The sequence below is a fragment of the Moschus berezovskii genome, chromosome 13, assembly GCF_049115385.1.
Source record: "Moschus berezovskii isolate FMDL1 chromosome 13, NW_MosBer_1.0, whole genome shotgun sequence".
Lineage (NCBI taxonomy): Eukaryota > Metazoa > Chordata > Mammalia > Artiodactyla > Moschidae > Moschus > Moschus berezovskii.
The window spans coordinates 55,011,628-55,036,613 of record NC_142472.1 but is presented as its reverse complement, the minus strand read 5'-3'; the positions used below and the strand labels follow the sequence as shown (position 1 = coordinate 55,036,613).

The following is a 24,986-nucleotide window of genomic DNA, read 5'->3' as shown; positions in this document are numbered from 1 at the left end:
AAAATTTTAAGGCATCATTTTGGATTTGAAATTAAAACTTCAGCATGACATATATTTTTTATAGTTAGTAGCATTCTTGGGCTTCCCTGGTAGCTCAGCTGGTAAAGAATCCACCTGCCATGTGGGAGACCCCGGTTCAATTCCTGGATTTGGAAGATCCCCTGGAAAAGGGATAGGCTACCCACTCCAGTATTCTTAGGCTTCCCCGGTGGCTCAGCTGGTAAAGAATCCGCCTGCAGTGCGGGTTCAGACCTGGGTTTGATCCCTGGGTTGGGAAGATCCCCTGGAGGAGGGCATGACAACCCACTCCAGTATTCTGGCCTGCTGAATCCCCATGGACAGAGGAGCCTGGCAGGCTGCAGTCCAGGGGGTTGCAGAATCAGACACGCCTGAGCGACTAAGCAGCAGCAGCATTCCATGATATGTTCTATTTTTTCCAGAAAGACCTGTGTATGAACCTGAGGATTATAGTGTTACATGATAGGTTATACACAATGGTTCAACTAAAATTTAAAGTTCTAATTCCCATCCTTAAACTTTATCCATTCTATGGCAAACTCCTGTATTGAATCAGTAAAATATTTCCTGGATCTTCTCTGTGATGCTTTCCTTTCTAAAGGAACCCAGAGGGATCCATGTAAATAATATGCCCTTGAATTCAGGGACCCTGCTGCCGTTGCCTCCATAGATGCCCAGAACTTTGGCACCAGACAGTAATGCACACGGGTATTTGGTAAAATGTTTGGCGGTAGACCAAAGCATAGTCCCAATGCCACATGGAATAGGGAAGACTCTAGATCTTACATTGTGGGTTGCGTACATACTGTCCTGTGCTCCCAGACTAGTGATTGTTTGTTTAAAAAGAGTAATATGGAGGATACCTTTAGCTGAACTGAAACTTGTAATCCTAAACCATTCAGAGGTTCAGTTCAGTTCAGTCGCTCAGTCGTGTCCGACTCTCCGCGACCCCATGAATCACAGCATGCCAGGCCTCCCTGTCCATCACCAACTCCCAGATTCAGAGGTTAGAAGGCTAATATTAGGGCCTTTTATTAATATGATAACTATGCCTGATGATGCAACTTGCTCCCTGTGCTCCAGGATCCACCAATTGATGAAAGATGAATGACAACAGGGAAATCTTGGTTGTTTCCAGTAAGCCAAGTATAAACATTACATGAAAGTTTATTGAATTATGGTACTTATATAATGGAATATTACTCAGCCATAAAGAAGAACCCATTTGAGTCCGTTTGAATGAGGTGATTGAACCTGGAGCGTATTGTACAGAGTAGAGTAAGCCAGAAAGAGAAAAACAAATACCATGTATTAACACGTATGTATGGAATCTAGAAAGATGGTACTGATGGACCCATTTGCAGGGCAGCAGTGGAGATGCAGACAGAGAACAGACTCTTGTGGACATAGAGGGGAAGGAGAGGGTGGGATGAGTGGATAGAGTAGCATGGAAACATACTTACCATATGTAAAATAGCCAGTGGGAATATGCTGTGTGACAGTCCAGACAGGTGCTCTGTGACAACCTCAATGGGTGGGATGGGATGGTCGGGAGGTTCAAAATGCAGAGGACATATATATACCTCTGGCTGTTTCATGTTGATGAATGGCAGAAACCAACTCAATATGGTAAAGCAGTTATCCTCCAATTAAAAATTAATACATAAAAAAAAAAAAAGAAATTGCACCTCTACTGAGCAGTCTGATTTTCAGGGGTTTATAACCTGAAAATTAATATAGCCTGGCCTGAAATAACTTGTAAATCGACACGAATGATAGCATAATATTACTGGTGATTATAAGCACCTTTTGTGAGAGGTATCATCACCAGTTTTCCCACGGTCTCTGAACAGCGACATTGGGTAAGAGCAGAGGCTGCCAGGCTGTCTGCTTTACACATAGTGCATTTCCTGCTGTTGGTAGAGCAACAGCCGTGCTGAGCCCTCCCCCTAAACCTGCCTCTCTGCATGTTCAGGGTGTTTCCTTCTGTGCAAGCAGAGGAAAGCCTACCATCTTCTCTGAGTGCTTTGTGAGCTGTGTCTCGTGCCCCATCCACCAGATCTTGACCCTTGCTCCAGGCCTCTCAGATAACTCCCATGACATCGAATGGTAAATGGAAGTGACATCTCATTAGACAGCTCTGGGGAGGCAGTGTGTGGGCTCACTCGATGAAAGGACATCGGTGTGGGAGAGCGTTTCGGGGGAAGAAAGGTAACTCCTCGGCCGGCAGGAGATTCCTCATTGACCAACCTTCATTAACTCTGATGTCACATGAAAAGGAGCTTTGCTTGGGTACAGGTCACGGGGAGGGTAGAGTCCTGATGGTAGCCGGTGACAGTCCTGATGATAAATGAATGTGCCCTGTTAAACCATGACCCTCTGAGAAGCCAGTGTCAAGTAAAAAGCTCAGAGAAGCACCCCCAAAGACTTGCCCCTCGTAAACATTGACAGTAGGAATGTCCATGTCAGTGGAGGACTTTGAATGAACGTCTCAAACCACGCAGAATTCTTTTCTTTTCAATAACATTTATAGAGTTTAAGGAAAAATGAGTAAAGTCCATCAGCCATGTGTGGATGGAATGACGACCTTGGCCACCTCAGGGGCTAATACTATGGGGTGCTTTGTGCCTTGTGCTGGAAGGCTATTTATGGGTTTTGTTGACTGACAATTAAAAACCTAAATTGTAAGACAGCTTTGAAACAAATTATTCAAATAAACATCTGTATAAGGTTGTGTCAGTGGTCACTACTGAAATGATTTTTTTCACTTGTCTTTTTTTGCACTTGAATTCAAGACAAATGCTATAGAAATGACTTTTAGATTTTCTATTAAGGCATGGAGATCAGGTGGTGTATATTTCAAATCTGATGATCTAGGGATAACATTGGGTAGCAGAAACTCTAAAGCAAGAAGCCAGTGATTTCTTTTTTGTGGGTCCCTGTGATAAAATAGTTTCATGTAAAGATGAAAAAGAAAATAGTCTCTGGGATTACCAGCTTTCTACAAATTAGGTGTATTATTGCTGGAAGCAGCTCCCTAACCATGATGGTCCTTTGGTGGACCTGGAAGATCAATAACGTAGTTGCTGTAATCTAAAATATCCTGTATTTGTCCATCTAAAAGTCACAGTCTTATCTCTGCCAGGGATTAGTCAGCAGTGAGTCAGAGCTTTGGCTGTTGCTGAGCACATGTCAGTTTCTGACTCCCGGCATGAAAGGAGTTCTATGTGCCTAAGGCTGAAGGTACAGTAGCTACACACACCATGATCCCTCTCATTTCTACACCAACCTCCCACCGCACCTAACACAAACTTCCCAGAGAGGAAGGCGTGTGTATGTGTGCACACACTTACAAAAACATCCTTTCATTGCTTTAGATCCTTCCTTGATTTAAGGCCAGTTGATTTGGGGAGAAAAATAACATGTAAAAAACCAATATTGCTTCTCACTGTGGGACTCACTTGAGTTACGCTGCTGTTGTACAAATTCCCACGCCATTCCCATTTTGATATAGTCTCTAGGTAGATAGAACAGGAGCCCTCTGGTCTTTCCCCATCATGCTAGAGGTGACAGAACAATGTACTTTATGATGGCCTCTGGTAGTGTGTGTGACTGTCTGTTACCCCGGTGGTGTAATCTTTAAGAGTCATTCTAACTAGTGTGATCAGTTGTAAAGGACTCTTTGTATTATCTGACAAATACTTTAATAGAGGCAAGACACAGAAATTGAGACCAAGAGTTAACTTTTAAAATTAATTATTAGAGCCCTGTAGGCATTAGCATTTCAAACAAAAGTTTTGGAAGTTTCTGGAAATTTCAATTCATTTACAGCTGCGTTCTTCACCTTTTTCCCACCCCTGCCACCAACCAAAAAGATTCTATGAGATTTAGTCTATGAGACTTAAGCTTTTAATAAGCTACATCTTGAGAAAAGAAAGTCTTCTTTTATTATGAATTATGTTTAATTAACCTCACACAACCTTGGTAAAGGCTCGTGATCTTAACATCAAATTTTAGAAACATGATACTTGGGGATTCATATTTAGATAAAGAGGTCATTTATCACATAGGATTATGTACTATTAAAAATGTGGTATGTAGAATCAAAGACAGATGCATCTCATTTGAAATGAATCTGATATACGAAGCTTTGCATTAAAAACAAATACATTAGAAATCAGTCTTTTTACTATAAAAGGAAATACTAGTAGATTTCTTCCAAGAGCTCTAGCGACATAATTTTCTGTGTGACTCAATTTGTTAAAATTACAATTTAAATAGTTAAAATTCCAATATGCAATTTGAAGCAATTTTAAATTAACATTAAAGAATTGCAATTTGGGGAAACAATGTGATTTTTGCTGTATGTTTGTAAGTTTTCTAATACATAAGTAGTGATATTACTGAACAAGAAGGAAAGTTACTTTTCTAAAATTAGCCTTTGAAGTTATAAGTTGGAGAAACAAAAGTTCAAAAGTTAACACTGATGAGGTTATATGTAGCAAAAAAGTTCAAAATAGCTCACTGTTCAACATAACTGATTATTTCAGTCATAAGTTTTGTTTTTTTGTTGTGGTTGTCGTTTATTTGCTAAGTCGTGTCTGCCTCTTTGAACTGCAGCATGCCAGGTTTCCCTGTCCTTCACTATCTCCTGGAGTTTGCGCAGGTTCATGTCCATTGAGTCAGAGATGGTTAATCTCATCCTCTGCCCCTCTCTTCTTTTGCTTTCAGCCTTTCCCAGCATCAGGGTCTTTTCCAGTGAGTCGGGTCTTCACATCAGATGGCCAAAGTATTGGCGCTTCAGCATCAGTCCTTCCAGTGAACATTCAGGGTTGATTTCCTTTAGGATTGACTCATTTGATCTCCTTGCAGTCCAAGAGACTCTCAAGAGTCTTCTCCAGCACCACAGTTATTCAAAAGCAGCTTTAGTGAGATAAAATTCACATACCATAAAACAAACCATTGTAAATGGTGTAAGTCAGTGATTTTTAGTATATTCACAGAGTTGAACAACCATTATCACTATCTAATATTAGAATGTTTTCACCCCAAAACGAAGCTCCCATATTAGTCACTCCTGTTCCCTTCTCCCCCAGCCCAACACCCGCCTTCTGTCTTTATGGATTTGCCTGTCCTGTACATGTGATGTATATGGAGTCAAACAATATGCGGCCATTCATAACCGACTTCTTTTACTTAGTATAGTGGTTTTGGTTTTTAAACAAGAGAATTGATTTTCTCATAGTTCTGGAAGCTGGAAGTCTAAACTCAAGGTGTCATCAGTTTTGGTTTCTCCTGAGGCCACTCTTCACGCCTTGCAGACGGCTGCCTTCTCACTGCTTCCCCACCAGGCCTTTACTCTGTGCATAAGCACAGTGTTTTTCCAGGGTCATCTATGTTGTAGCATGTCTCTGTGCTTTATTTCTTTTTATTGCTAAATGATGGACATGAGTTTGAGTGAACTCCGGGAGTTGGTGATGGACAGGGAGGCCTGGCGTGCTATGATTCATGGGGTCCCAAAGAGTTGGACATGACAGCAACTGAACTGAAGGTTTCATTGTATGGATTGACTGCATTTTGTTTGTCTATCCATCATTGGGGTTGTTTCCACTTTTTTGGATATTAGGAGTAATGCTGCTATGGACATCTGTTTACAAACTTTTATGTAGACATATGTTTTTAGTTCTTGGGTAGATGTCTAAGAGTGGAATTGCTGGGTCATAGGTTTAACTTATGTTTAACCTTTTAAGGAACTGCTGTCTGTTTTCCAACACGATTGCATCACTTTGTAATCCTGCCAGTAATATACAAGGGCTCTTATTCCTCCATATCTTGATCAACGCTTCTTACTATTTTTTTTTTTTCTAATTGAAGCATCCAAGTGGGTGTGAAATTGGTATTTCACTGTGGTTTCCATTTGCATTTTCCTCATGGATTCCAGCATCTTTTCATCTGCTAACTGGCAAATGACATGTCTATTCAGATCCTTTATCTATTTTTAAAATGGGTTATTTGTTTTTCCAGTAATTTTTTTTTTTAGTAGTTATGTTTTAAAATGTGGTTTCTAACTTGTACATTGCTATTAATTACTGCGGATATCAAAATCACTGGCTTTTTAGGCCAGAAGGGGCTGTCAGAATCTAACTCCAACCTCCTCTGTGAGCTGATGAAGAATCTGAGGCTTAAGGTGACTTGCTCTTGGCCACAACAGAGCTAGATAGTAGTAGAGCTGGGGGGATTCACGTTCTCAATCAAAAATGGAAAAACATAGTTGTTTCATGATTCCTATTTGAATAAGGCCCCTTTCTTACAGAGAACAACCCTTGGATTTCAGTATAGTAGGGGTAAGGGGGTGTCTGGAAGGAGGAGGAGCTAAAGAGCTTGTCTAGAAGTTGCATTTAACCCGTCAGAGCACTATTATTACTTTGATAAATAAAAACAGTGGTATTCTAAAGATACTTTTTGGTCACTTTTTATATAAGAGCCATCTCCCAGTCTTAACAGTGACGGGCAAGGCTGTCTGGTTCATGATGAACTGAGGTCGGCGTTCCCTCTTTCAGTGTCCATCATGGTAGCTTTGACGAGTTTTGAAGAAAGAGTCTCAGTCATTTGGGCTTTGATTTGGTTGCAAAATAAAGCCTTTTTATTTCCTTGGAATTTTATTCACTCTTCCCACTGAGAGCAAAGAAAGCACCCCATCTTGCCAGTGAAGTACAGGTGGGAAAGAGGGCAGCATCTTAGGACCGTCTACGCATGGGCTTCCCCCCAGAGGCCATCATGTGGGGAACAAAGGGGTGTTCATTTAAGGGCCATAAAGGTCTCTTCTCTTTCTATCTACCCGATAACACAGAACAAACAATGAGGGAAACTATTCAAACAAGGACAATACAAAGTGTCAGTGGTCACATAGGATCATGTGCACATATCAGCTTTTTAATGCTATTAGCTCACTCTGCTTGACCTTACTAGTTTTTCCTGATAATGAATCATGTGACAAAAGTCCATTTACACAGTCTGCATTTAGTTTGTTTTTGTTTTGATTTTTTTTTTTTTGGATTCCACATGTGAGATCATACCATATTTGTCTTTCTGTGACTTCTTTCACTTAGCATAATGGCCTCCAGGTCCATCCGTATGGAATCAAATGACAAGATCACATTCTTTTTTATGGCTGAGTAGTATTCCAGTGGGTATATAGACCCATCCATCTTCTCTTTTCATCCATCAGTGGACGCTCAGGTTGCTTCCATGCCTTCACTATTATAAATAATGCTGCAGTTAACATGTGAATACATGTATTTCCGTGTTTTCATTTCCTTCAGATAAATATTTAGAAGTGGAATTGCTGGACCATATGATAGTTCTATTTTTAACTTTTTGAGAAAAATTCTTTCTGTTATCTGTAGTGGCTGCACCAGTTTACATTCCTGTCAGCAGTGCACAAGGGTTCCCTTTTCTCCACCCGCTCCGCAATTCTTACTATTTCATGTCTTTTTGATAATAGTCATTCTTTGTGTGAGGTGATATCTCACTGTGGTTTTGATTTGCATTTCCCTGATGATCCATGATGTTGAGCATCTTTGTGTGTTGAGGAAAATATTCAGATCCTCTGCAGTGGCAACCTACTCCAGTACTCTTGCCTGGAAAATCCCATGGATGGAGGAGCCTGGTAGGCTGCAGTCCATGGGCTTGCTAAGAGTCAGACACAACTGAGCGACTTCACTTTCACTTTTCACTTTTCTGCATTGGAGAAGGAAATGGCAACCCACTCCAGTGTTCTTGCCTGGAGACTCCCAGGGACGGGGGAGCCTGGTGGGCTGCCGTCTATGGGGTTGCACAGAGTCGGACACGACTGAAGTGACTTAGCAGCAGTAGCTGTCCATTTTTTAAATTGGTTTTGTTTTCTCCTATTGAGTTGTGTGTGGGTTTTTTTAATATACATTTTGGATATTAACCCCTTAGCAGATACATGATTTGCAAATATTTTGTCCCATTCAGTGGAGTGCCTTTTCACATTGTTGATTGCATTTTTTGTTTGAGTCTTCTGTTTGGTTTTATTTAAATAGTTATTTTCCTGCTGTAAGGAGATCCCTTGGACCCCCATGATTCTATTGTCGTTAACTTTGATGAAAACAGTGGTTCACAGACCACCTAGTTCTCTGAGGGGACAATAAGTTTTAAACCAGGCATCTAGGCTACCTTGGCAAACAGTGAAAAGTCCTGATCCCCATCTGAGCCTCACAATGGGGGACCATTGTAAAGTCATAGCACTCCACCCTTTGAAATGAAGTATCCTGTGGATTTATTTCACAGTGTGACTCTGACCTACTCATGAGCAGAGCAAACAGAGTTGTCCTTGGTGGGAAGATGTGGGATCTTGGAATATATGCATACACACGTCCTTATACACATCATGATCGAGCTGGGAAAAATGTCTGACATGTCAGAGATACTCAAAAAACATTAGTTAAATATTTCATTACACAAGTAGGTGTAAGGGCATTAAACTGCTTCAAAGAAATGTTTTAAAGCCGATTGAAATTTCAGAGCAGTTGAGGAATAAGTGTCTCACCTTTTCCCTTGTCAGTTTTCCTTTTGAACTGTAAATTTGGCATCTCTGTTCATCTTTATGAGATTCTAGTTTCCTATTAATTGAAGATTGTGATGTCCCAAACTGTCCAGTTACTTCAAAATACCATTTCCTTATACCTCTCCTTTCCTTTCTTTCAATCACCTACTTTTTTCTGTTCCAAGTACAAAATTCATTATGTCGGTGGGAACAAATTCTATAGCAAAATATTTCTATCAACATTTCTCTCCCCCCAAACTTTCCCATAATGCCGTTTTTCTCTCAGTGTCTTAGCTAATCACCCAGGTTGGTGGTTTTGTTTTGTTTTTTTGGTTGGAGGCTGAAGTGGGGGCAGCAGAGAGGGATGTGCAGAGAGCATATATTTTAAGGGATCTTCTCTGAGTGACACTTCTCTCTGCTGGAATTTGGGTGGTTCTTTAAGGCTTGAGGTTCTCTCTGACAAGGGTCAGGAGGGCTGGTGTTCTAGATGCTCACGGAGCAAAGAATCACACAGTTTGGAAACCAAAATAGCAACTGAAGGAAAAGGAGGCTCACCTCCTGCTGGGAGAAGGAAGGCATCTTCCCCTTGGCTGCTCCTGGATGGGAAAGCTCTCTATGTGCACACAAACCACGGAGACACCAACCACCTATTGCCCAGAATTTTCCACAGGAAGCTTGGGTGGACCTGTTACAACCCACGAACAATTGCTCAATGAAACCCTCAACATTCCATGCCCTGGCCTGGGTGTTTTTCAGGGCAGGCGTTATCAATTGCTGGCCGTGGCTTTAGAAAGACCTAGTGTTCTCCCAGGTCACAGATTTTGAGCTACTTGTTGCCTCAGGAAACTCAAAGGTGAGGAAAGGACAAGATTTTTCTTTAGGTACCTGAATCCATTGGCCTGTTCTGTGAGGTTATTTAATAGACCAATTGGATCTCAATGGTACAGTCATTTGAACTTGAGTCTAGTCAGTACTGAACCATTCGATACCAGGGCCTATTGTATATAAAAGTGACTTTGGGGACTTTCCTAGAGGTCCAGTAGTTAAGACTTCACCTTCCAGTGCAGGGGGTGCAGGTTCCATCCCTGGTCAGGGAGCTAAGATTCTGCATCAGGGAGCTAAGATTCCGCATGCCTCATGGCCAAAAAACCAAAACAGAAAACAGAAGCAATATTGTAACAAATAAAGACTGAAAAATGGTCCACATAAAAAAATAATCTTTTTTAAAAAGTGACTTTTAAAATATTTACTAAAACAGCAACACCAGGAAAGCAGAGAATGTCAACATCTTTGTTGTAGTTACATACCCAGCAAAACGTTCTCTGGCGGGAGTGGGGCAGGGGCATGATTCTGCTAGGTACCGGTGACAAGGGGTGTCTATCTGTCACATGTCAGGCAGCATGCCTGCCACTCAGGCGACAGAGAACCAAGTCCCCACACTGTTCCTGTCAGCTTTCCGATTCACTCATGAGGATGCCAAGAAACAGCATGTTCAGGAATGCCGAGGACATGCCTTCAGGACGTGGAGACGTGAAGCTTCCAGTGCAGGTGTGTCACCGAGTCTCGTTCTCTTTGCTCTATTAGAACCTGAGAGCAACACTAGGGAGCATTGCTAGACTTCCCCGTGGAACCTGACGTGTGCAGGTCTGTGGTCCAAGATCCCATTTGCTGCTTTGGATTCCACTTTAGAAGCCTATTTTTTTTTTTTTTGTATCGTTTATTTTATTGTTTTAATTTATTTTTTCGTTGGAGGTAAATTGCTTTACAATGTTGTGTTGGTTTCTGTCATACAATATTGCACATCAGCCATAGTTATACATCTATCAGCTTCTGCTTGAGCCTCCCTCGCCTACCCCCATCCCTCCCCTTTAGGTCATCACAGAGTTCCAAGCTGAGCTCCCTATGTTTTATAGCTGGAAACTGATTTTTTATGTGAAAATATTCCCTAAGATCAGCTCCACATACATAACTTTGCTCCCTCTGAGAATATCTTTTCTCCTTCCCCCGGCCATTTTTTAAAAATTAATTTTTTTTTGGAGTAAAGTGACTTTACAGTGAGTGTTGTTTTGGTTTCTACTGCACAGCAAAGTGGATTGGTTCTGTGTATACATATATCCCTTCTTTCTTGGATTTCCCTCCCATTCAAGTCGCCACAGAACACTGAGTGGAGTCCCCCGTGCTGTACAGTGGGACCTTGTTATTTTATCTGCTTTATGCACGGCATCAGTAGTGGATTTGTGTTAGTCTTGATCTCCCAATTCACTCGTCACCCTCCTTTCCCCCTCCTCGTGTCCATATGTTTGTTCTCTACATCTGTATCTCTGTTTCTGTTTTGCAAATAAGATCATCTATACCATTTTTCTAGATTCTACCTACCCCTACCCCCCCCCCCGACCTTTATCCCTGCTAATCCTGAGCCCCAAACTCCTGCTTTTACCAGGAATAAGCTGGTAAAAGAAGGGCAAAGAGGAGGGAGAGACTGGGGGAGGAGGAGAGAGCTCCTGATTGAGGTGTCTCCTGATAAATCAATAAGAGCTTCAGCAGAATTTCAACTTCTGTGGCACCAGTGGCTCAAAGAATCCTGGCTCTGGGGATGGCAGAAATGGACAGAGACCCAGAGTCATCCAGTCCAGTCTCCTGCCTTACAGATAAGAGAACTGAGATCTGGAGAGAAGTGACTTGGCCGGGGTCTCATAGCAGATCCCATGGATGGATGTTGTGTTGTAAAGGGACATCATGTTGTAAAGGGATACCGTGTTGTATGGAGATGTTGACTTTAACGCACTTTTTCATAGCTGATCTCACGGTCTCACGATTCCCACAAAATATACTTGTCAAGTGTCACGTAGGAACGGACAGTTCCCTCTTCTCTGTTCCACTAAAGAGGAAACTTGGAGATTATGTAAGATAAGCAAAGTGGCTTCTAAAACTGATTTTGATTCTATAATTAGTTTTCCACATGAGGAAACTGGTTCAGAAAGAGAAATGACTTGTCCAAAATATCCTGACTCAATTAATGAGTGAACTGTGTCTGCTGCTGCTGAATCCAGGAAAAGTTTTCAGAAAAAAGATCAGATAGGCCTGTATAACCAAACGACTCAAGTTGGTTCAATATTAGAAATATACTTTGGATGACATTGATATTTAATCCTGAATATTTTAATAAGTTACAGTATATTCTTAATATGGTTGTTTTTTGAACCATGATTGAACTTATTAATGTTCTAAATTAATGGGCTTTTGAATATTTTTAGGTCATTTGGCATAATAGGATATATAATACTTGTAAGCAAGTCTTAGACTACAAAAATTTTGTGAAATAAAGTATATTTGTATTAGATGTACTTTTTTGCATATGCAATTTATAACTTTCCATAAAAGGAACGTAAAGGATTTAACTTAAAAGAGAAAAAAGAAAAAGATGAGAGGGCAGTTTTCAAAAAACACATTTCAAGGGACTTCCCTGGTGGGCCAGTGGCTAAGACTCCATGCTGTAAATTTAGGAGACCTGGGTTCAGTCCCTCATCAGGGAACTAGATCCCACATGTTGAAACTCGAGAGTTCACAACTAAGATCTGAAACAGTCAAATATTTTTTTGAAAAATAAATAATACATTTCAACTTTTATTTTCCAGGATATAGTTCAGGTTCAAGATTAAAAGGTCCTAAACTGAGTTTAAAAGGCACCCAACACGTGATACAAGCTGGCCAGACGCTGAATCTCAAATGCAGGTGAGTGTGTTGGTTTGGGGACCATCTGCTTGTCCTTCCTAAGGCAAAACCCTTCCCCAGGGGAGTAGAAAGGTGGCCTCCCAGAGCAGACAGGTAGATGGCCATGGTCTCCTGCCATCTGCCAACTGCAAACCACATGCATCCAGCCTCCCATGGAGGGTGATTCATTCATCTACAGGAGAGAATTACTCACTTACAAGGAATCAGAAGAAGGGATGCCCTGAATATTTTGAGTTGTTTAAAAGTTTTTCTAAATGTGTTACTCTTCTGTAAAGCAGATGACTGGACTTAGACCTCTCTCTCTCTCTCTCTCTCTATATATATATATATATATATATATAGTATTTATATAAAAATCAGTTGTCTCCGACTCTTTGTGATCCCATGGACTGCAGCCCACCGGGCTCCTCTGTCCATGGGATTCTCCAGGCAAGAATACTGGAGTGGGTTTTCCTTCTCCACGGGATCTTCCCGACCCAGGGATTGAATCCAGGTCTCCTGCATTGCAGGGATTCTTTACCGTCTGAGCCACTAGGGAAACCCAAACCTCAGGATAGTGCTTCGTAATGAAATGAATGCTTTGGCACTGGCCCCAGCCCTGACGGTGTTTTGTTTTCTCCTCTGTGATTGCAGAGGAGGAGCTGCCCATGCCTGGTCTCTGCCTGCAACTGTGAGCAAGGAAAACCAAAGCGGGAAGCTTAACATCACTAAGTCTGCCTGTGGAAAGAACGGCAAGAAGTTCTGCAGCACTTTGACCTTGAATGCGGCTCAGGCAAACCACACCGGCTTCTACAGCTGCAGATATCTCTCTGCACCTGCTTCCAATAAGAAGATAGCAGAATCTACCATCTACATATTTATTAATGGTAAGAGCTTCATTTTCCACATTGTCTTTTCTGTACCTGTGCAGCAGGTCATCAATCCACATGGTCCATGGAAAGGGCGCTTTTCTCATGAGTATGAATGAAATGGGCCAGGAAGGAGATTCTACCTAGCTGTCAAAACTTGTGGAGTGCTTTTTAATATGTTTCTTGAGTGTCAGTTTCAACCAGAATTTTCAAGGACCAGTTGCATGCTCCCTGATGGGAGCGACTCTTGTGTGTTTTGTTCACCACTGTATCCGAGTCTCCTGGAATACTGTCCGGCACATCACGGTGTGAATAAATGAATGGCAAGATTTTAGTTCTAGTAACAGAGAAGCCGAAAGTAGAATACAAGGTTTTTTTGTCCTTTCACACAGCTGCATTCTCTGATATGTTGAACTTGTAAAACATTGTGTAATTCGTAAGTGTAGTGTTGCTAATATTGCTTGAAGGTTACAAAATTAATTCCGTTCATGACACAGTATTATTCCACGTTCACAAACGAGTATTGTAATGATATAAGAGCTGGCACATGTCACTGCAAAGGGCAAAAGACAAAATTGAATCATTTTCTGGTTATGATTTTTGTAGTATAATTTTTTTAAGCTTTTCCCTCCTTGGTGAATGAAGAAATAATGTTCAGAAGGAAAAAATGTAAAATCCTCAAAGAAATATAAAGTGATGGGAGAAATGGATCCCTGGAAAGAGTCAGGAAGATGACTTGTCCCTTTGTTCTTCCTTGTTTCATTCCAGCCAGTTTCCAAAACTTGCATAAGACTCTAGCCTTCGAGCAAGAGCTCTCAGAATGCATAAATCAAAATTAGTAGGCACTTCAAGACACAAACTTGGGTTAAAAAAGGAAACAACCAACTGTCAGTGTTAATAGCATCGTGGATCTTCCTTCCAGTGAGTGAAAGAACTGCATCTTTGCATTGAAGGCAGCACCTATGTAGACTCAGGCTTTGGTGGGAATCTTTTTTTTAATAAGGCAACTAGACAGTGTTTTACTAGAGTATGTAATTTTCCAGATGCAGGGTTAATCTTCCAGACAGTAGAACAGTAAGTAGTATGATATTAGCAGTAGTATCTTAGCTCTTATCAGCCTGATTTTTTTTTTGAAGGATAATTGCTTTACAATGTTGCGTTAGTTTCTGCTGTACAACAGAAGTGAATCAGCTGTGTGTATACGTATATCCCCCTTTGACTGAGCCACTCTTGTGTTCCTGCTCCGCCAAACTCCTGTTTGTACATTTTGCACTTTTCTGGGAGGGTGGAGAACTGGAGGAGGCACCAGCTTCTTAGTTAATCCCCACCATAGGAATTCAACCAGCCCACTTAAAAATAAGAGGAGGAAGGAGACCAGGGAGCTCTATCTGGGGAAGGCAGAACCATCCCCAAGATGGAAGAGAGGATGGTGGGCAGGTCAGGAGGGCAGGATTAGGAGAAGACACACAAAGTGTGCCAGCGGCAGGGGACATGTCACGTGCTCAGCCATCTGATCGCTTTTCCTAGCTCCACAGAGTAGGCTGTGTTCTTTCTGCCACTTGCAGAGGAAAGAAAACACTTCTGTTTCTGTCTCTCTAGTGGAAGTGAAGGCAAAATTCATTCATTCTAAAATTCTCATGAAACTTTCTCCTGTGGCTTTATTGGATCCACAGTAGAAATGGATCCCTGGAAGGAATAAGGAAGATGACTTGTCACTTTGTTCTTCCTCATAAAACATGACTTGTAAATCAAACACTTAAAATGAGTGAAAGAAGACCATCTCTGTTTTTTTTTCCCCCTAAGAAATAACACTCAGTTATTACCCAGCTGCTACATTACTTAGTAGATCTCATGATTTATGGAGCCAGTAGGTAGGGGTGCAGAAACTGTCAGCTTCGATCCCCTTTGAAAATAGAAGAGATGCTTAGCTGTTTAATAAAACTGTCTCCACTTCCACTGTACATCAGAGCAGATCTGGCAAAAAACCATCACTCTGAGTGTCGAATCAATTGTCAGTCTGAGCCCTGTGAGGGCAAAGTCCATGTCTGCCTTAATTACTTTTATCTGCAAACTGACTCCTGGGTATAGTGCCTGGCTCGTAGCAAGAGCTCAGTAATATTTGTCAAATGAATACACACAGCAATTAACAGGGCTGTGTGGAATACTCTGTTGAAATTACATTGAGGATGAATTCTAGGCCAAGTAGGAAAGAGTACCATCACTAATTATTGCTGTCTGGTGTGAGGCTGGGGGTGTGAATACTGGTTGCGGTGTCATGTGTGTATTATGTCTGCTTTCTGGTAGAAGTCCACAAATATTAGCATAAAGTTGCAAGTCCCAGGATCTCAAATCTCCCACACAGTTTGGTTGGCCAGAAGGAGATTCTCTATCCCAAAGACCATATTCTTGGAGAGGGAAGGGCTGCAAAATGTACTGTTTGTGTTTCACAGGACATTACTCTGGAATATCACAAGTATTTTGTGTGTTCATTGGGGAAATCTTCGAGTCATTATTTTTAAATAGCACTAGTAAGAAAAATTATATTTAAGTCAAGAGTAGTAACCATAGGAGAGCCTCTAAATCTTTGTTTGTTAATCAATTTGATGAGCAGATATTTAGGAAACACTTGCTGGGTGTCTGTAACTATACTGCTCTGAATAGTAACATGGATTTTGTTGTCTGTTTCTTGGTAGAACAATTTTGGTCTCATGATCACACTTTACTAAAATCCAAGTTAGTGAAGTGAAGTGAGTGAAAATCACTCAGTTGTATCCAGCTCTTTGTGATCCCATGGACTATACAGTCCATGAAATTCTCCAGGCCAGAATACTGGAGTGGGTAGCCTATCCCTTCTCCAGTGGATCTTCCTGACCCAGGGATCAAACTGGGGTCTCCCTCATTGCAGGCAGATTCTTTACCAACTGAGCTATCAGGGAAGCACAGACCCAAGTTAGCAGTGATGTAATTCATTAAGCAGTTGTAACTTTGCCAAGTAGCCCAACATTTTATGCATTTCCTACTTGCATTCTCTTACTAATTTTATTTCTGAGAAAATTTGGCCTTAGGCTTCCATTTTTATTGATATTTACAACATTACAGGTTTAATTTTGTTCAGGGGCACAAAACTTGTCTCTGGAGACTCAGGATTGTCCCTGGGACTAGTAACTCCAATTGGTTCCTAACACATAACTGTGATTACTTACTAGATATCAACTGGTTATAACTTATTTGTTGTTGAATATTTATTCTAGAACATGTGATTGGATGATTTCTTCCCCCAGTAAGCATCTGCAGATGTGTTGGCATTTGGTTTTGGTTATCTATAACGATGAGAAACATTATTAGTCACATCTTTTGAAATGGTTTGGATTTGTGGTCTAATGCCTGGTGGGCTGCTGTCTATGGGGTCGCACAGAGTCGGACATGACTGAAGGGACTTAGTAGCAGCAACAGCAGAGTTCTGAGAGGAAGAATCAGGACTGCATAGCTTTGTCTACATAATGTCAAGTGCCATATATGGATTATAAGCAAAACCATTGTTTAGACGCTTCCCACTTGAGCACTGTTTGGCCATCACATCTGATATTGTATGTGTAATGTGAGGAAACTCAATATCACCACTTTAACATTACAGCTTGTATAAATCCATCATACTGCTGACATAATGCATTAAAATCAATTTAATTACTTGAGTAATTTTAGTTAGCTAATTTACTTAACTACTGATAAATTTAAATTCCCCTTAATATATCTTCTTCCATTTGTGGTTTCACTTTGTTTAAACAAATGGTTTTATTTCCATTATACTGTCTAATTCTTACAATAATCCTATGAGGTTTTCTTCTCATCATTTTATTATACAAGCAAAGGGCCTAAAATCCACTTCACATGAGGCTACATGGGGAGTGATGGAAAAGTGTTAGCAGCAGAGTAAGGTGGTCAGATTCTCAGTGGTAGGAGATCGGAGAGGACAACATAAGACAGGAACAGCAGGCAGGGTCTGGGGCCAAGGTCACTGTCATCATACTGTGGGAAAGGAGAGAAGGTGATGGACTAGGGGGATTCAGTCCACCTTGGTGAGCTGGTGGGTTGTGGTGGAAGGGAGGAGAGATGGTGACCCTTGAAATCTGTAGAGGCACTGGGGCAAGTGGCCCGGGTCCCACAGCCAAGGAGAGCTTTTTCTCACTACCTTACACTGATGCTAGTTGACATCCTCTCCCATTACACCCTTGGCTTGATCCTAACAAATGACTGTTGAATGAGAGTAGCTGAAAAATGCTATATGTGTGTTTTCAAAAAATTGCTTTTGAGAAAATGAATGGAACCCCCCAAAAATTATAGCTACAAAAATCTGGGTCATAAAGAAAATTTTAAAGTACTCCTCACTGTTTTGCTAATTAAAAAAAAAAAACATGTTAGCTGAATGGTCCTGCCAGGATTGGGCTTCTCAAGTGGTAAAAAAAAAAATCTGTCTGCCAGTGCAGGAGACACAGGTTTGATCCCTGGGTCCCCTGGAGAAGGAAAGGGCAACCCACTCAAGTATTCTTGCCTGGAGAATTCCATGGACAGAGGAGCCTGGTAGGCTACAGTGCATGGGGTCACAAAGAGTCAGATATGACAGCATGCATGAGTGTGTGCACACATACACACATACACATATGCTAGAACTTAGAACTACTTGTACACGCATGCACGTGTGCACACACACACACACACGCCAGGGCTACTTAGGTGGTTGGTGGTCATCCCCCTGACAGAGAAAAATGAACATATTTGCATTTCTTTTATAACTCTGGTACACACAAGAAATTGGCTCCAGATCAGCCTTTTCTAAGTTTGAGGATTTCATTGCAATTAGTATTGTAATATATGAGTTGTGACTGTAAAATAAGGAAACTGACCAGAAACTGACCAGAATGGCATCTCCAAAGTATTTAATACTTGGTCAGTGTCTCCGATTTGGTTAGAAGACCTTGAACTTAGCATATTGAGTCCCCCACGCTTTGAAATCAGCCTGAATCCCTCCCCTCTCCAGGCCCAAGATTTTCAGGACTCTAGAAGTATATCGTCTTCTCTTGAAGAACTAGTTGAAAAGGCAAAGAGGAGCGGGGACCCGTGTGCTGTGGTTGAGTGGGTATCTTCTCGCTCTTCCCTGTAAAAGAAGCTCGCCTCTTTTCTTCTGCTTCTCTCTACTTCATGGTTTTTCTCGCTGTGTCTATTAAAGCAAATGGTTTGGAGCATTTTCACAACAGATTTTCCTGTCTTTGGTTCTTCTTTATGTATCAAATGAATGAGATTTACCTAGCGGCTTCATTCAGGTGGCAAAATGATCAGACGCACTGGGTATATAACTGAGAAGTGGTCAGTTCAGTCGCTCAGTCGTGTCCAGCTCTTTGCAACCCCATGAACCGCAGCATGCCAGGCCTCCCCATCCATCACCAACTCCCGGAGTCCACCCAAACCCGTGTTCATTGAATTGGTGATCTGTCATCCCCTTCTCCTCCTGCCCTCAATCTTTCCCAGCATCAGGGTCTTTTCAGATGAGTCTGCTCTTCGCATCAGGTGACCAAAGTATTGGAGTTTCAGCTTCAACATCAGTCCTTCCAATGAACACCCAGGATTGATCTCCTTTAGAATGGACTGGTTGGATCTCCGTGCAGTCCAAGGGACTCTCAAGAGTCTTCTCCAGCACCACAGTTCAAAAGCATCAATTCTTCAGCGCTCAGCTTTCTTTATAGTCCAACTCTCACATCCATACATGACCACAGGAAAAACCATAGCCTTGACTAGACGGATCTTTGTTGAGAAAGTAATGTCTCTACTTTTTAATATGCTGTCTAGGTTGGTCATAACTTTCCTTCCAAGGAGTAAGCATCTTTTAATTTCATGGCTGCAATCACCATCCGCAGTGATCTTGGAGCCCAGAAAAATAAAGTCAGCCACTGTTTCCCCATCTATTTGCCATGAAGTGATGAAACTCTAATATCCCAAGTATCCAGGGGGAGAATGATCACTATGCCTTCACATAAATGTATTTAGTGGGAGAAAGCTCTGCATGGCTATGGACCCTCAAACAAATACGAATATTCAACACTAAAGGTACAGACACTCTAAGACAGATTCAACATAATCGCTTACACAGCACTTCCGGTTTCCCTCAAGAGCTTTTGCGTAACTGAGATAAATCACATTGGTGTTATTTCTTCCATTTTGTGTATGAGAAAACAGCTGCTGTGATCCGCTCAAGACAGAGTGAATGAAATGACTAGCTAGGAAGAGGATCTAGGTCAGACCCCAAGGTTAAGGCTGTTTCCACTACACTGGGGGATTCAGTTACTGACTTCAAACTGTAGACCAGCAATTGTTTTTGTCTTTGGGAATAGAGATTATGCAATTACTACATTCTATTAAATTTCAAACTCAGTGTTTTTCTCTTGAGGAATGATAGGTTACACTGGTTTCAGGCTGTTTTTCTGAGGGATCGGCCTTAGAGAATCAGACCCCAGTCCCGGAAAGCTTTGGGTTGTTACCTGATGGAGTCAGAACCTGTCGTCACTGTCCATATACACGGTCTGTCACCACTGCATTCCAGCTCACACCACAAGGTGAAGAGACATTTCTATTTACTAAGATGAGCAGGGCTTTTAAAAACCCCAACTGTTAATGGGCTGTGGAATCAAATTAGTGGGTTGGGGACTTCCCTGGCAGTCCAGTGGTTAAGCCTCCACACTTCCACTGCAGGGAGCATGGGTTCGCTCCCTGGTCAGGGAACTAAGATCCTGCATGCTATGCAGCATGGCAAAAAAAAAAGTGAGTTGTTATCAGCATTTAAAAACGAAAAGCAGAGTAAATGGAAACTATCTAAGTTTATTGCAAAAAGCAAGGGTAAGTATGGTTTAGTGAAACTTTTTTAAAAATAAAACTTGTTTCCCAAACACATGCACACATATACATGATAACCACATAAATGTAAAATATATGTGAGAGTGTGTGTGGTTTTGGGTCTAATGTGGAAAGTGCTTCTTATTGTGGAACTCAGCACAATAAGCTTAAAAGTTTCCGTCTGATTAAGTAAGGTAAATTTATTAAAATTTTAACAGGTGTGGAGGGGTCCTCTCTATGCTTTATATTTGAGAAAACAATTCCCATTTTGAGCACCGTGGTGGTTTTGGCTCATCACTCCTGAGTCAGAGAATGTGGTGGTGTAAATAACCCCTCTCCTTGAGTTAACGTGGCTCCCACCCTGGTGGGTGCCTGTGTGCCACACACACTCATCACGTTCCTGAGACAAAGCGGGTGTGACCCAGGAGGTGCGGTCAGCAGGTGGCGTTCGTCTGTGGACGTGGATCACATGCCTGCTGCTTGCAAGACCCTGTTGTTCTTTCTGGGGGAGGAATGAGCAAAGTTCTGGCATCTCAGGGTTTTGGAGGCCCCTGGTCCCTCTCTAGGACTACGACTTCTATAGGTTAGTGAGGCTTTTAAAATGCACAGGTTTAACTTTGTGAGATAATAGCTGTTGTCCAAAAACAAGGCTTTCCAGGGAGTGAAGAGGATGCCTCCAAGAGTCCTGACTGAGCCTCCCACTCCTACCCCCTGTAGGACTGACTGAGGTTCTGTGGATCATTCTGCCCCGACACTGTCTCCCCTGGACTCCTGCCTGGTCTGGTGCACCTTGAAGCACACACAGGGTGCTGGGGTGACACGGCTTAGCCGGATGATGGCTGAGCAGTGGGAGTTTGTTGCCTGGCCAGCCATAGTGCATGGCAATTCCAGTCAGCATGACCATGAAACAAGCGGGAAAAAAGCCAAGCAGGGATGTTGAGTAAAAGAGTAGAGGTCTGCAGACTTACTCAGAGTCTGCTTCCACTTTCTTTTCCAGATTTACTCAGAGTCCACTTCCGCTTTTCTCCAGATTTGCTCCACTTCCACTTTTTCCTGGCTGGTGATGACATTTCTAAACTGGGGATGCACCAATGGTGTCAGCCCCCTAGCCCACACCGAAAGGTCCCTCTCAGTGCTTAAAACAGTTGACATTTTGTAGCAAGAAAAAAAAAACTTAAGAAATCAACTTACAAAAAAAAAAGACCACTTAACCACAGGTCAGCTGAGTTCTTTAGGTCTGGATTGCTTTACCAAATGTATGACATTATCTGTTATTGCTTGGTCACTGTCCAGGGTTTGGTTTTCACGGTCAGTTTTCAGCGGGGACACATCAGCCCTCCCGCCGCCTACCCAAAGAGCTGCTCGCCTCGCCCCCTACTCACTCCCTGTCTATCATCACTCAGTGAGTGGCTTCTTCCACTTACTTTCCGAAACCTCTATTCTAGCATGAATGCTCCCGGAAGAAGGGGTTCCCAAAGTTTCCGTCTCGGGGGCTAAGACTGATGATGCTTGAGCCCACAGGTGTTGAGAAGAAAGTGTGCCAGACACCTTGTGCCCCAGGAAGCAGCCAGTGCAAACAGGTCAGGTGATGGCTCGTGTTTGCCATCCTTCTCACATCATTGCCTGATGTATTTTCCCAGGAGATGGAGGACTATGTTGGGGTGAACAGAGTTTGGACTCAGCCTCTGGATTACTTGTCTGGAAACCCCCGGTGGGGCGGGTTTCCTAAAACAGCAACAACCTGAGCCTTACCTGCATTAGCAGAATTCTACTCCAAACCATTCTCTGTAAAGAATTCCTACAGGGAACTGTCCTGGCAGTCCAGGGGTTAGTACTTCTCCTTCCAATGCAGGGGATGCAGGTTCGATCCCTGGCATATGGGGAGCTAAGATCCCATATGCCTCACAGCTAAAAAAACCCAAAACATAAAAAACAGAAGCAATACTGTAACAAATTCAATAAAAAAAATCCACATCAAAAAAAAAAAAAATCTTTAAAAAAATTCCTAGGTATTTCCTGGCTTGCCTTTGCATATAGCTTCACCAAAAATCTAGAACAAGATCAGGTTTTCCTGGATTTTTTTTTCTTCTCATTTTGATGAAGTGGTGAAAAAGAAGAAACAGACCGAGCAAGGATTTTAAATAGACTCTGATGACATTGCTGGAGTTTTCCCTGGGGACCAGACCCCTCCCTCTACAGCCTGGCGCTGTGCTCCCTGTAAGGCCAAGGCTTGAAGGAGATTATCTGTTCGATCCATCACAGGGGACAGCTGATTAGGACCACATGGCGAGAGTTTAGAGTAACTTAACTCTTATCCACTCTCCTTCCAGCTATGTGAAAAGTTGATGGAAGACATTCTTGATCTCATTAAGCCCTGCCATTTCACATTTCCCTTCTAGAGACACTTTTGTTATTAGATGCCAAGGGACTTTGACTCTGGGAAACACTGACAAACGGTTGGGACGGAAGCCGCTTGTGGATTTGTTGGAAGTCAGGGTGTCACACCTTCTTTCTGGAGCCCTTGCCCTGAGCCCTGTGTTCACCCAGCATGTTCCTAGGAATTTCATTTTTAGTTGTTGGTGCGTGTGTGCTCGGTCGCTCAGTCATGTCTGACTTTTGCGACCCTTTAAACTGCAGCCCGCCAGTTCATGTCCATGGAATTCTCAGGCAGGAATACTGGAGTGGGTGGCCATTGCCTACTCCAGGGGACCTTCCCGACCTGGGTCACCTGCGCTGGCAGGAGGGCTCTTTACTACTGAGCCACCGGGGAAGGCCTAGCTCTTGGCAGTACCTGTCAATTAAAAGTTCGGGTCCTTCATTCAGAGAAAGAGCATTTCCTGACACTCGCTAGGCTCCACACCAGAAAAATGGGGCCTGCCAGGTCTTAGGAACCACATAGCTAAGCTTTGCTCACAATAACAGCGTTGTGTGTCACCAGGCATTGAGTACAACTACATTAATGCTTAAAAGTAATCAGAATGAGCATTCTCTTGACTGAGCCACTTGGACAAGACTTGAAAAAAATCAGTGCTTGAGGTGGAATTATGAAATCTCAAGATGGCAGCGAAGTCCAAATAAAAATCCCGTAAAATTGACCATATCCTCTCATGTTTCCCCTACAAACAAGAAGGGTGGAAAACAGTCCATCAAAACTTTATGGCTTTTAAGGATTTGAAAAATGTCCTTCATGTAATTTCTTTAAGAAAAGTGAGCAAGGGACTTTTTCCGAGAGAAATCCCCTCAAGCTGAAAAGGCTTTAAGTTTCTGAGACTTCGTAACTGCCTTTAACAGTGGCAGTGAAATTCCGCCCCGCCTGGAGACAAGGAGGGGCCCTTTCGTGATCGTGGTGGTCCTTGCAGTGCAGACACTCCTCAGCTTTCCTTTCCTGTTTGAAATGTCCATTGTTTTGTCATCTGAGGCACTTTTGCCGGGTTGTGTTGGCGGTCGTCGTGGCTGACTGTGCTATTACTAATGCAATCAATGCACCACCCTTCCTTCCTTCATCAAATACCAATTAACATACTATATTCGTTTTCTATCTTATTTTACATTGGAGCATAGTTGATTTACAATGTTGTTCATTTCAGGTGTACAGACAAGTGATTCATTTATACATATTCATATATTTTTTCTTAAAGAAATTTTTTATTGATGTACAGTTGATTTACAGTGTTGTGCCAATCTCTCCTGTGCAGAAGAGTGACTCAGTTATACACATACCTACATTCTTTTTTTAAATATTCTTTTCTATTATGGTTTATTCCAGGAGACTGGATATAGTTCCTGTGCTATGCCGGAGGACTTTGTTGTTCATCCATTCTGAATGTAACAGTTTCCATCTACTACCCCCAAACTTCCAGTCCATCCCTCTGCCCTCCCCTCTCACCCTTGGCAACCACCAGTCTGTTCCCTATGTCTGTAGTCTCTTTCTGTTTTATAGACAGGTTCATTTGTGTCATGTATTACATTTTGCATATAAGTGCTATCATATGGTATTTGTCTTTCTCTTTCTGACTTACTTCACTTAGTGTGATAACCTCTAGTTGCATCCATGTTGCTGCAAATGGCATTATTTTGTTCTTTTTTATGGATGAGTAGTAAGTCCGTTGTATATATGTACCACATCTTCTTTATCCATTCATCTGTTGATGGACATTTAGGTTGTTTCCATGTCTTGGCTATTGTGAACGGTGCTGCTATGAACATGGGGGTGCATGTGTCTTTTTGGATTAGAGTTTTGTATGGGTGTATGCCTAGGAGTAGGATTGAGGTGTGTGCATGCTCAGTCACCCAGGTGTGTCCACCTCTTTGTGACCCCAAGGATTGCTGCATCACTTGGTAATTCTATTTTTAGTTTTCTGAGGAACTATGAAAGAGGAGAATGAAAAGTTTGGCTTGAAGCTCAACATTCAGAAAACGAAGATCATGGCATCTGGTCCCATCACTTCATGGGAAATGGATGGGAAAACAGTGGAAAAAGGTGTCAGAATTTTTTGGGCTCCAAAATCACTGCAGATGCTGATTGCAGCCATGAAATTAAAAGACGCTTACTCCTTGGAAGGAAAGTTATGACCAACCTAGATAGCATATTAAAAAGCAGAGACATTACTTTGCCAACAAAGGTCCGTCTAGTCAAGGCTACGGTTTTTTCCGTGGTCATGTATGGATGTGAGAGTTGGACTGTGAAGAAAGCTGATCGCCAAAGAATTGATGCTTTTGAACTGTGGTGCTGGAGAAGACTCTTGAGAGTCCCTTGGACTGCAAGGAGATCCAACCAGTCCATTCTAGAGGAGATCAATCCTGGGTGTTCATTGGAAGGACTGATGCTAAAGCTGAAACTCCAATACTTTGGCCACCTCATGCAACCAGTTGACTCACTGGAAAAGAGTCTGTTGCTGGGAGGGATTAGGGGCAGGAGGAGATGGGGATGACAGAGA

General features: G+C 42.1%; 1 protein-coding gene across 1 annotated transcript in view; it reads left to right on the top strand.

The window, feature by feature from the left end:
- The window catches only part of FLT1 (fms related receptor tyrosine kinase 1), a 205,612-nt gene that overhangs the window by 19,672 nt on the left and 160,954 nt on the right, over nt 1-24,986 (top strand). Inside the window, exons 2-3 of the mRNA XM_055426324.2 lie at nt 12,223-12,319; nt 12,953-13,185. Of these exons, the coding sequence (XP_055282299.2) occupies nt 12,223-12,319; nt 12,953-13,185 (330 nt within the window). The remainder of the gene's footprint in view (nt 1-12,222; nt 12,320-12,952; nt 13,186-24,986) is intronic.